The sequence below is a fragment of the Lineus longissimus genome, chromosome 8, assembly GCF_910592395.1.
Source record: "Lineus longissimus chromosome 8, tnLinLong1.2, whole genome shotgun sequence".
Lineage (NCBI taxonomy): Eukaryota > Metazoa > Nemertea > Pilidiophora > Heteronemertea > Lineidae > Lineus > Lineus longissimus.
Window position 1 is genome coordinate 3,865,395 of NC_088315.1, and position 13,714 is coordinate 3,879,108.

Sequence of the window (13,714 nt, forward strand, 5' to 3'; positions counted from 1 at the left end):
GTTCCAAATTTGTGATCATCAGTAAACTTGAACGCACCCGATCTTTGTCGCTGGGCTCTACAAGCAGTTTTGAGATGCAATCTAGATGTATAAGAACCAAATATCTTGAATCAGCATATGATACAATATAACACCATTTGCTTCTTTCTGAAATCGACTCACAGTGTTGTCTAAAAGTGCTAATTCAGGCTCTTTGCACGCGCTGTTAACAAATAGTGAAAATCAGTTCTTACGGATTTATCCTGGCGGTGTGTCGCCGACTGGTGGCGAGCGCTCATTGGCGAGGGAAGTCATGTCGCCAGCATGACACGGGCGAAGCCTCCTGGATTAGACTAGCAAGAATGTATCGATCTAGGAACAGATCACGGTTCGCACTCGTGCTGCCAGCATCCGAAATAAATTGTCTGTTGGAGGGGTGTTCGGGGAAATCTTCACAACGTTTGACTTGGAATACTAAAGACACTGACTTGTAATAGTAGTCGAAAGAGCGGGTGTGGTCCACCAGGTTTACCTTTGAATTCCAACACGAGATATAGCAGTCACCGTGTTATGGAGATACGCTCTGATTGAACACCAGTGAAGAAGGAGTGCAAGGTCGATTGCGATGCGTTTCGAAGTCATTTATATATGACAGGCGAAGAACAGCGTTAAATGGATCGTCAACCATTGAATTATTTCGTAATTATTTCGGTTGATATCGCCAAGCATTAGGATACACTCCAGCTGAGTGGTGGTGTCACCCTAAATGAAATAGTGGTATACTCTAAAACGGAGTACTGAGTTATAAGTGATTGTGGTTTCATTTAACTCGTGAGTTGAACAAGTGGTTTCCTTTAACTGGTGATTATTGATACCATTATTTGCCATTAATCTGAAGAAGGTTCTCAGGGATTATCTTCAGACATGGAGACTACTTTAGCGATACTGTTTGCTGTCCTGGCAGTTCAGTCGAGCCTAATAGGTAAGTCTATTTACTACTGCTCCAACTACTGTAACGTCTTCAATCGTTACTGCTACTCTCGTTGCTAAGACCCCTGACCTAAGGTCCAAGATGCACAAGGCTGCTGGCAGCAGTGATGTATGCCCAAGTAGATTAGTTTTTGAGCTCAGAGTAACCAGACTTTTAAGCTATCGGGAAAAGTTGAAGTGTTGTGATACCGGCTCACTCTTTGCTGTTGTCCAACTATGTTTCCTCAGTCTAGCTCAATTTCTCCCTCCAGCGAAAGATTCTTGGTCTTTCAAAGTGAGTCTTGTCGGCGAACATTACCGAACTAGTTGAGCCTTCGCCTTTTTAAAGTAATGCTTTTGAGAATAATATTTAGAATATTAAAATAATCAGTACTATCTAGTTTATATTCATATTTTTGAATTTTTTTTTCGGAGCGGAAACGACAGGTCGGATATCTCGAAAATCTTTTTACTGATGCAAATAAAATTCCTTGTTAAAGAGAATTTCATAGCATGCAAGTGCTGCAAGCCCACTGCATTGAATGCATGCAAATACCTAACAAAATAGTGGCAAGGGGTCATTCTGAAAAAAATCTGAAATATCGACTGAACCCATAAAATTATCTTTCTTCACAAATTACGATTAAAAATATCAACCCTTTCTAAACACACGCGTGGCAATGTTTAAAAAAAATATGCATAGATGTCTTTAACATTTAAAATGTTTAAATAGAAAGTCCATTTCTAGCGAACCTCAACACTTAGTCCAGTAATTAGCCATTTGCGGTCGTCAGCATACTTAAGGATACCAAGAGTGGCAGCTAGTCAATACCAATCTCGGCCGTGATGGGAAGGCTCGACGGAAAAAGATCATTGAGTTAACAAGTGCGATAGTCAAGTGTGTGCATAGATGCATATGGAATAGGCCGTGTATTAATGTACATGTTGCGGTGTTGCAGGTCTGGTGTTTCAGGAATCCCAGACTCAAGATTTCATCCATAGGCGTAGTCAAGAGGGTCGGGGCACGAACGACCCTCCCCTGGGAAAAAGCTTTCAAATTAGCAAAGAATTACCCTTCAGTTGATTAGTCGAAATAAGATTACGAATTTCTAAATTGAAATGTCGGTTAGATTTTTTAAAATTCTCGAGCGCTATGCTTCAAACCCATCAAAGGACTTCAGGGGGCTCTGATAGTTTTCGAATCCGAACTAAGGTACTGACAAGACTGAAGAGGAACAGACAAAAGACATTTTATCTTTCAATGCAGCTCGTCTTCCATAGTTAGTAATAGAACGCAGACGTTGGCAATCATACTTAAGAATTCTAAATTCCAAAGATCAATCTCGGCAGTAAAGTGAAGTCACGATAGAGCGATCATTGAGCAAAGTATGTACATACATGCATGAGGAATACGCCGTGTACTGATGTAGTAGCAATGCAGCAGTGGCAGTGTCGCTGGGTCAAATACTTTGGCCAATGCTCATTAGCAGAACAGATTTGCCAACAGTAAAGTTCTTTTCCAAACCGTTTTAAAAATCCCTTAATGTAACAAACATTCTCCTAACCCCCGTAAAGTGGTGCATGTTTTCCCCGCAAACGGGCGGCTTCTACGTGTTACTTGACTAGTTCATACTTGAAACTTTCGAATTAGGTAGACTGTCAGTCACATTTCACTCGATTGCTGTAGGAGGTTTCTCAAAAATAGTTGCATGTGTAAAGCGGCCTTAATGGCTCTCGAAAAGTCGTGTTCACCAGGCTGTCACGAACATGGAATGTTAGCTTGTCCAATATCCGAAGTAGATGAATACGTCAGTCTGTCTCCAGGGCTCAAGTGGCGCCTTTGTGGCTGTGGCATAAAAAAGCGCAGTGGTACAAGACTTCGGTCTCAATCATAGGTCTAATGGTCGGAGCCGTATTTTTTTTCCAACTCACAAAAATTATCATTATGATCATTATGGTGGGATGCATTTGTTCTTATTCCAGTACGATGTTGATGGGTTGTCGTAAACAGTTAAGTTTTTGTTCAAGCGCTATTTAAGGTTTGCATAACATTAACCGCTCAGAGCACGACTTCAAACTAATTCACTGAATCGCTTGTCAATTCACATCTAAATTGACATTTGCAACCAACGCGGGGCTTTCTCGAATGAAACGATATTACATCCGGAGTAGATGAATAAGTAATCTAAAGGGCTCAAGTGGCGAGTACCAGGCTGTCGCTATTTATTTTGATGAGGTAGTCAAGAGCTCTTGTGACAACTTAATGGTATAGCGGAAGATGATACATCTATATTATTAACATGGCAAATGTCACTTGGCGTCCCGGATGGGAAGACATTTAAGGCGAACTTTTCAAAATAATCGGAATTTCGTCCGGTATGATGCCCTTTTCATGGATTGCTGCCTTTAAGTTTAATGCAAACAAATGAAAAGCTGATCGAGGTCTTTAGGTTGATGTTGGTGCCATGAGTTAAGGTATTTTCTGTTGCTGTCAACATGATCCTCCACTTTTGCCAATCTTGCTGCTTGCGCTAGCGTAGTGGCTTTGGCGAAGTGGCACTGCGTTGTCCATGGCCTGTAGCCCAGAGAAGGGGGATTTCCTAACTCGTTGCGAATGACCCCAGGGCCCAAGGTGTCTTTGCGAGGCACGAGACTGTACGATACACCTCTCGGCCATTCGAGCAGCAGTAAGAAAAGGGCCAACCACGAGACGGCATCTCAGAACCACGACTGATTTTCGTGGGCAAACAGCTCAATACGAACACAGAGTCTGATGAAATATTCACTCATCGTTAATTTGATGAGGTGCACTAGCGCTGTTGTGGTGTATTATTAGCCCCATCATATGACAAGGGGAGATCATCCTCTGATTTCATTATCAGTCTGTCATCCCTTATCAAGCTACGACACACTCGGTCTGAAACTCAGAGCTGCAGTTTTTATCAGCTTTATATTGAGGGATAGAAGTCGGTCCAATCGTTACATAGGCCGGGAATAACTTATGAGAAAGAGTGGTGTGTCATGTCAGGAACAAGCCGGGAGAGGAAACTCACTCGAAGCACGACTGGTCATTTTGGTGGCACTTTCTACGCGGGCACTCTGATATGATTGCGATATTATCTGATTACTAGAGTATGCTCTGTGCGTCGTGAAAACGGTATCTGATGTGAATGCAATGACAATCTTTTCATTGTTACTGTAAAAACAGTACCTCTGACCTGGTGGTTGCAAACCGATAACGCCCAAAGGGCGACTTACATGGTTTGGGCCTGCGATAGCCGATACCACCTGTCCTGTCCCCACGCTGCGAGCCTTAAGTATGCTGCCATCATCTTGCTCAATTAAATAGAGTATCATTGTTCATTCAATTTTTAAATCAAAGCTTTTCGATTCATCAAATATGCGTGTACGCGTAACTGTTTAGTTCCCAAAAGCATCGTAAGCGAATGTTGTATAACCGTCATTTTCTTTAGTCAGCATTAAAAACGTTTTATATACACATCTCGTTCAGGGAGGATTTTGTGACGGTCGGTTAGCTTATTTGAACAGGTTTTGCGTTGGTCTAATACAACATTGTGTTCATAAGGAAGCTTTTCATGAGACACGACCCGGAAATTGCGCACGACAAAGACGAGAGAGAAAGCATTTTTATCTGGATTCCTTAATATCAGTGTACAAAGGTATTATCTGAACATATGTGACACGGAAACACTATTACTACCTCTAAATACACGCTTCTAAGCTGGGGTTATAAAACTTCTAAGACCGTGTCTCGTTTCTTAAAGGGCATGAAGAAAGAATCGGATAATCTTATCCTTTTGATGCTTTATACAATAACGATATGATACGCATTTTCATGCTGATGGTGCTCATCATTGGCAAGTATCAAGGTGCTCAACGGTGGCAAGTATCGATACTTCTGCTCAGTATAATAATTCAGTATCAAAGGCACAGCCGCAGAAACATTTTTGAAAGTTAGGGGGCGGGGAGGGGGCAAGCTCAGAAGGTGTTAAGACTAACAAAATAGGTCTTTCAAGCGAGCTGACAAGTTCCGAAAATGGGGCTCAAGGATCCACACCAGTGAAAAAGGCAACTTGACCAGCATTTGTTCCAATTTATCGCCAATAAACCAGTTTGAATCGCTGAACTTGGGTTACTGATGCATTTTCAATGAGTCTTATTGCATTTTTTGTTGCAATGTGATGTCCAAGCTAGCAGTATAGTCAGCGTCAAATGGCTTGATATCACCGACATATGATATCTGGTTCGCGCACACTCTGACACCCACTCCAAAAAAACTCCTCTCGTTGCAAGTGATTCCACCGAGAATTACCAATAAGTGCCCATACATGCTTTGAATATATATCAGGATTCTTGCCTGATGAAGATGTGTTCCTGAAAACTGGGTTGGCTGAGTGTGTTACGCCCGCTGTCTGTTGGTGTTTTTATGGTCAATCCACGACATTATCTAGACTAGCAATCAATATGTCGATTAACGTCTCAGCCACTATAAACAATCAATTTATACTGATGGTTTGGGAATCTAATCAGTAATATCCTGATCACATTCTGACGACCAGCGATTCAATATACATGTAGCACAATATCATAAATTGACATATGGTGTTGATTGTAATTGTACAGCATGGTGCGATATTGACCATCTAGCTCATGAAGGTTCTTATTTGGTCGCGGGAGATTCAACTGCAGATGAAATTCTTTAGAGGTTATGCTGTGACCCCGGACATCGACTACGTTAAAGGTTGATCATAGACACCACCACTTTCTCCAGAACTTGAAGTCCTAAACCAATTAAAACTCCTTCAAATGACGCAAATGCCAATTTAAAGGGTGGGAGTCTATTCTCTGGAAAACAAAGAGCCAACTCCTACCCTTAAAATTTACATTCACTTCGTTCCTCAAGGTCCTATCCTATACTAAAGCTGTCTTGCCGGGCAATGGTTCCTACTGGAGGTCAATACACATTACCGAGACTACCAATCAAGATGTCTATTAACGTCTCGGCCACCAACAATCAATGCATACCAATGATGGAGCAATCTAATCAGTCCTATCCTAATCACATTCTGACTGTCAGCGATTCAATACAGCACAATATCATAAATTGACACATGGTCAGGGACTGTGAACTCCATCAGGGATGGACAGTGATGAAAGTACAATGAGGTACTGATAGCAATGAGCTATGGACTGCAGAGCAGTTCCATTAGGATGTTGGTACGGTGTGATGCTAGGTTTGGCTCGGCTGGGTTAGACTGGGCTGTCAGAGTAGCATGGTAGTATGGATGGATATTCGAACTAACCATCATCGCTAGTGATTCCTTAAGGTCGTGGGTTGACCATACCCGTATAACGTTATTTCCCCTTTACAACACCATGGAAGCCAATCCGTCCTATTCTAGTGTATTTTGTGTGTGTTAGTATGCTTAAATGGTTTTGTTAGAAGATGGTAGAACCATCAATGAGGATGATTGTGTGTATTTTAGTACATATTTTTCAACATTTCAATACGACACGTTTTATAATGTCTTGCAAAAAATTGTGTAAGATTGTCCAATCCAGACACGTTTGTGCATCCTGAGCACTTCCTGTTTAATATAGAGACATTATCATTTTCCGATAGGGTTTGGCCGCTCAGCTTCTTCATCATCCGGTGCGCATCCGAAACTTCCTTCAACAATTATCGCATAAGCCTTCTGCCAATATCACCGAAAAAAAGTCCTGAAACTTTTTGTGTTCCCTCTTTGTGCCAAGTGTAAATAACTCTCGCGTTTTTTTCGTTTGTTGCTGCGGCACCCTTTTGACCCCACGGCCACTATTGGTCCGATTGGTTGTGTTTTGTTAAAACCCCTGCAGATTAGGGTGCGGCCATACAATCACAGGTGCAGTCCCCGGTTATCTAGTGATGACAAGAAATAGGCCGGCCTGATCGTAACATGACAATACTGCCGCTGGTCACGGCGCTTTTGGGCAAATCGCGTAGAAGAAGCGCTTTAATTGGAGAACCAAATTTGAAATTGTCAACACATCCACTGCCGATATCCCTTCTTAAGTGCAACGGAAAGGTCTGTTTGTCGCCAAAGCAACAATTTCCTTTCTTTTCCTGTCTAAACGGAAGTCCACGGGCAAAAACATCCTTCTTATACATGGCCCCAAGCAGACCGTGTTTTTTTCCTGGTGAAAGTTGATCAGTTGTTGATCAGTTTACAGTGAGCAAGAACATTACGGATGTGACTTCGGTTATTTTCGCCGGAATGCAGATTCTGTGATGTCAACATGTCATGGGAATTGGTATAAACCTCCAGTGGTATTTAACTTCCTTGTGATATATTATATTCAAGTGCATAATAACAAACGGAAGTGTCACATAACTACAACATATGCATCAAAGGAGACTTAAGGCAAGAGTTTGGGGGGGGGGGGGGGGGGGGGCTGGTCACTAGTACTCACTGACCGTTTCGTACGGTAGGAGGTCAATTTCTATACATATTCATCGCATCTGCTGGTGACATTTTTAGCAAAATAATTAGCTTCGTTTAAATCAAATGTCAAGTTTAACGTTACCTGAATATCAAGTTTCATACGGTTCGCTGTGCAAGATAAAAAAATCCACGTCAGTCATATTGAAATAAACCTTCAGTCATTGTCAGTCATCTTGAAATAAACCTTCTGTCAGGCGCTATGAACTAGTGCGCTCTTTCTCTTAACCGACCTTAACGGGAGGAGGACTTGTCTTTTGCATTTCGTTTTTTGCCCTTAGAATGCAAGCGTAGCCCAATGTACTGCACTAGCTATTGTCCTTAAACAAAGCCCGCTCTCGCGTAGGCCTTAGCTCCATTGTTCTACTGTCTTCTCATTGGGCGACATCAGCTATGTTATATGTTGTGTAATTTAGTCCACACTTCAGATTAAGTACTTACGTGTTGGCCGGGTCACTTTTGATGGAACACCTGATAGACAAATGGGCATTATATGTTCACAATGCCATAGAATCAGCTAGAACACGCCGATAATTTTGGATTTCGCAGCGTTAGGGTAGGCTACAGGTTCTGCTGGATGAAATGCCTGTCTATCACAGGCTTAGAATTTTAAAGTATCAATGTAACTTCTTCAACTCTTATCATTCCCAGCGAATAAATTTCGTTGAAGAATTCGCAGAAACAGGCAGTGATTTTTCCTATGAATCTGAACATACCAGGCATTACCGCGCAGAAAATCCTCCGTAGCGCGGCATCATGTGTCATGTTAAGATGAGGATGGCAATAAGAGCGTATGATTCTGTTAACACTTATTAGAACAGTCATCGCGAGTTGCTTCTCACAGCTGTTTAACTAAACTATTGTGACATCGAGAGCCAAAGGCGGTAACATAAACCATGATGGCTTATTGCTGATCTCTTAATGTCATCCTGGTGATTTCGCAATGTGAAGATCATTAACTGATATGCCGGGTACATGACTGCATACGCAACATTCGGAATTTACAGCGCTCATAGCTCCAGGGCATTGATCAGATTGTCGGAATGCATTATGTCGAGGGAGGGGGTAAAACACAGCGCTCATTACCAAAGAGAGAATGCGAAAAAACCTCAGAGTTTTTTTTCACAATTTTACTATGGTTTTTCATTTGACTTAAAAAACCTCCACGAGGTGAAGACATGTACTTGTGTTGTCCGAAAAACCTATAAAGCCCCAAAACATTCATTTCTATACACAGGCAAAATTTTGCGAGTAAGATTTATATAAATTTTATATAAATTTTTTTTACAAAATTTACGGTATATAAAATTTATTAAAAATTTTCATACTGATTTTTATATAAATTTACTATAGCCAAATCTAATATAATTTTTATATAACATTTATGTAAAATTTACATAAAATTAGACTTAAATGAATTTTATATAAGAACATTTTGCCTGTGAGAGTGTAGTAGCCTCATATCAAGAAATTGATTTTCGCTGGCATAACAATGCAGATAATAGTACATGCATGTTATGGTAAAAATAACCTTATTTGTAAGACGACACGTTCGTAAGCAAATGAAACTATAGATGTAGTATAGAGTCAGATACGAACGTATTGTCAGACTTTGAAAATGTTGGCTTCTGTGATTACCCATAGCCAATGTTTTCTGCTTGTCGACCCCATGATACCAGAAGTAAGCGGATCATAGTTCCAAAGACTTTACACTAATGTGTATATGATACTTTCTGTGACAGTGACTGGTAATCTTTAGAAGCTAGAAGCGCTAGCGAAACCAGAAACGTCTTCGTGGTGTGTCGAATGAGATTGCGTACAATTTGAAGCGACCGCGACTCCATGCTAAAGGTTGTGCCCTCTAAGAAAATATGTAAAGGTTTTTAAACGTTTGAAAAGCATAAAAGTGTTTCGGCAAACATAAATATACACCACCATTAAAGTCAATGGACTTGTCTATATGATCAAGTATGGTTTAATCTATACTTAATATGATAGATGAGCCAGTATAGATAATCTTATATTTAATGGACGGGTGGGGCGCGTGATAAATGGTTGTGAGCGAGCGATCATGGTTTCGAATACTTACATGTACGTGGCCAGTAGCCAAAGTGTCAATAGTCGAGTAAACGTCTTTGCCATACCTTACGTGTACATTAATGCCACACTACGATTTCTTTTTCAATTCATTTCGTATCTGCGATTGACAGGCTAAGCCACTCATCACATTCATGCCATCGCATATACTTAGGCTCAGAAGATGCTATGTCTGAACTCTCTATAATACCTTGCAGTCCTAGGCAAATATTACCACTTGCCCCGTTTCGCATACCCTTACGAACATCTACGAACGACGAAGTATGAAGTATCTGGAAATTTTCAATAATGGCCGTCAAGAAAATACAACTGTCAGTAAGTACACAAATCCACTGGAGGCATTACCGGTATTTGTTTTTAAAAACAAGAATTTATTGCCATTAGGAACGGAAAGGGTAAGCTGTATGACGTCAGTACTGCTCTTTAATCGAAGCACACCGTAACTATCACATAGCCTCGTGCAATATTTTGTCTCCGCGGAGATATCCCCAATTCCAGGCAAAGCAGCTCGATCATTGATCACAGCATGTACTTGAATCGAGTAATCGGGAGACTAATTTACCGTGAACGAGATTGGCGAGACAAATATACTTTATATTTTCCCTGTAGCAGCACCAATGGTAGAGATGATCAATCCCTTGCCAATGCTAAATCCGTGCTTGCATCACTGAGCTGGCATTTCTTATCGCTGTTTTCCATCAAGTATTCGCGAACGCATTCATCATCTCTACCGACATGCTTTGAAATTTGTGCGCGATTCATTATTTTGCTGATGCATAGAATATCACTTCTGAGAGTCCCCATGCGGAGTCAATTCAATCATGATCAGTGAGATATGGATATTTTCAGTAACAGTAAACGACAAGCTTTCTGATATTCATATATGTTTTTATCGTCAATTATATGATGCTCAAAGCAGTACCGGGTTATTTTTTAGCAGTTTGTAGAATTCTAGGGACTGCTCGATCACTACTCACGATGACCGCGTGGCAGCCAAATGTTAAAATCCTTAATGCCGGAACACGTTATCAGGCGACTATCTGCAGTAATTCGACACTGATGTCAAAGAATACTGTAATGAGTTAATAGAGTGACAGACAAAGAATGCAGACAATCATGTTCTTTTCTATATGATGCATTATACGAGTCGCTGCAACAGATAATGCCATTTTTGTAGCGTGATACATTAACGCACCTTGTTCTGTCAATACATCGTATATCGATGTTTGTCTGCTAATTCCAATTTCACAAACTCTGTAATGGAAGTGGCAATTCGTGAGCGACGCATTCACTGAAACACGTTTTTCTGTTGAATCATCATCATCATCATGTCAGCATGTTAGAGAATTGATTTAATCCGACAAAAATGTCAAAACGCTCCCAAATGTCGAAACACTTGAAATGCGTCTCATCACGCGACAGGCAAATTGCCATACAATGCATGTCAAACAACAGCAGGACTTGGCAGAGCATTCCGATAAGTCCGTGCATCACGCGATGCCAGACGCAGCGGAGCCAAAGACATCGTTTTCTGTCATGATAAAACATTTTGTCAGCTGTACGTGTGGGTTCCACTAAACCGTGTCATGCTGATGTATGATATTTAATTCTAACAGCAACATTTGGAACAACTGCAGGACAAACTACTGCAAAATGTTAAAGAGTGATTCAAAACCTATTTGACATAAGATCGTTTAGTTAAAAGCTTGGAATGAGCACAACATTGATGGCTCAAGTCTTGATAGATTTTGGTTCTGGTAAATAATACATGCTTTGAGAATTGCGCCGGAAATATCCCTAGTATCCAGCATGTAGTGAAAGGGTGAACATTCATGGTCTCAGTTTGCTGTAACGATGCTATCCTGTTCCTACTGCGTTTGATCCACAGTAATATCATAATTACAATGAGCGGGTAAATTTCCTGTGGCACGGAAGAAGGTTTAGAGAAATCGATATCTTAAAAGCTTTGTGATTCTTATTTTCTGGTAAAAGGTAAGTTGGTAAAAGCAATGACCTTGTTGGTCGAAAGAAGGCGGCTTAGTATATTACATCCTAAGTCCCCGTGGGCAGCGGCGAAGTCATAAGACTCATATAAACCACTGCATAAGCTACTAGCACTTTGTATGTCAATTGATATACTATCACCATTTACACCCGCTCTACATGAGTTTCAAATCTGAATATAGAGGCTGATTCCATCAAATGGTACATGCTCTATGAATCCTGAAGCGTTGTCACGATGCGGTCACCACATGTGACTTTTATTATTGCTACCGACATGTTTATCCCAAATAACTACCAAGCTATCATGTAAATAATCTATATAAACAATATATGCACGTGCTTCAAGCGTTGTTTCGTATCCTAGCTTTATATACAGTAGTCAGAAGCATAATGATTTTTGCCCGACACCAGCGCCACACCCGTTAAGACCTGTCAGGTCAACTTACATGTATCTGACTTTTTATGCAAATATACAACGAATTTGCCGTCAATACTACTACTACTACTACAAGCCTGATACATCGACAACATATGAGAACACTTCTCTTTCTCCTATTTCAAATTGGGTTTTCTTGTCAAAAACCCGCAGCTTACACTCATAGTACAACTCAATAGCTTCATGTGAGACACTTTTCCAATATGAAGAACATCTGTTTCTACCAGGGTACGATGCTTTGAACGCTGTCTTCGCAAAAATCTTCACTTGAAGCACCTCAAAACCCGTATCTTCCTTCCTCTTTGACTATGGTCGTCGAAAGTCGCTGATGACACACCGGGAGTACTCGACGTCAACACGGAACAACTTCACGATATCGATAATAACCACCGATTCTACTAGACATGTTAAAGGGCAAGGGTATGCTGTTACCGCTGTGAGATGATATCGTAAATTCGCGAGTAAAATGGTAGCTCTATTTCAAAACTCGACGGTGGGCGGATCAGTAGTCCCTGCGTTGCGGGGAAAGTAACACTATGCTCTTTTAAAGATGATGAAAAAACCAAGTCGTTCAACCTCCATTACTCTTTGCGACATGCCCCCATCATGCAGATGATGCTTGTAGAAAAGAAATTACCTCTTCCATCATTTAAATGCAGACATCTTCTATAGCTCGCAACCTGTTGCCCAACGTTTTTGTAGGATAACAGTCACCCTACAGACCCTTGGTCGTAGAAATCGTCGCCGTATGTGATAATCTTCTCGAAAGCACACTAAAATGTGTCTCTGTATTCATCTTGATCTTATGCTGCGGGAGGCTGTAATATCTGAGCACTTGCATTTAGGAAGAGGAACCACTCAAACGTATTAAATATGTGATAAGCTTCACCCGCGCTCATTGATCCGGCCAGTTCACCTGCAAGGGAGGGTTTCCATGCTTTTCCTTTCACCCATCGGGAACAATAATGCACGATTGAGTTCTCACGACGAGATCGACTGTGATCCATCTTGCATTGTGTTGTCAGTGCCCACTTAGGCGTGATGCTGGCCTCTCCGGCTATCGATTGGAGAATCTGAATCGGAATGCAGGTTGCACCATCACCGTGTTCATGAACATCAATCATCACGACAGACTGTCGGGCTAATCACGACATGGCTGGAATTACCATCCTTGTTTATATTGCTATAAAGAACAACACGGCGGTGGGGTCATAGCCATTACTTCATGCGACAATAGTAATAAAATAGTGTTCTCAGGACCCAATATCATGTCTTATTGATCTCCCTCCTCGTGTCCTTGCTAATCAAGGCATGGTTTCATGTTTACTTTGTGACGACGAAACAACATTAATATGAGTTCCTTCGCGAAACTGTTGATAATATGTTCTCATGACCTTGGTGTCATAATTTATTGGTCGTTTTACTCGCCTATTCGGGGCAATTAAATCCAACATGGTTAACTTTGCTGATCTTGTTCCATCTCTTTATTATCATATTTCTTCGGTGATATTGATAAGTGAATACGACATATAGTATTTTTGATAACCAATATTGTTAACCTTAAGGTTTCGGGCTTGGATGGGTCCATGCCACAAAAGCGAATCTAATAATTGGTTATGGTCAAAATCTAGTCAACTGAAACATAACAAGAGATTACAACTTACTATCATGTTGCCGTTGTGGTGCTTCTTCTTGATGTTGACATGAATCCAAACCAGCAGCGCAGAAA

The 13,714-nt window shown here is 41.0% G+C and overlaps 1 protein-coding gene across 1 annotated transcript in view; it reads left to right on the top strand.

Annotated features, from left to right (window-relative positions):
• The first annotated feature begins 360 nt into the window (after positions 1-360).
• LOC135492863 (macrophage mannose receptor 1-like) overlaps positions 361-13,714 on the top strand; it is a 35,894-nt gene continuing 22,540 nt past the window's right edge. Inside the window, exon 1 of the mRNA XM_064779552.1 lies at positions 361-961. Within this exon, the coding sequence (XP_064635622.1) occupies positions 904-961 (58 nt within the window). The 5' untranslated portion in view covers positions 361-903. The remainder of the gene's footprint in view (positions 962-13,714) is intronic.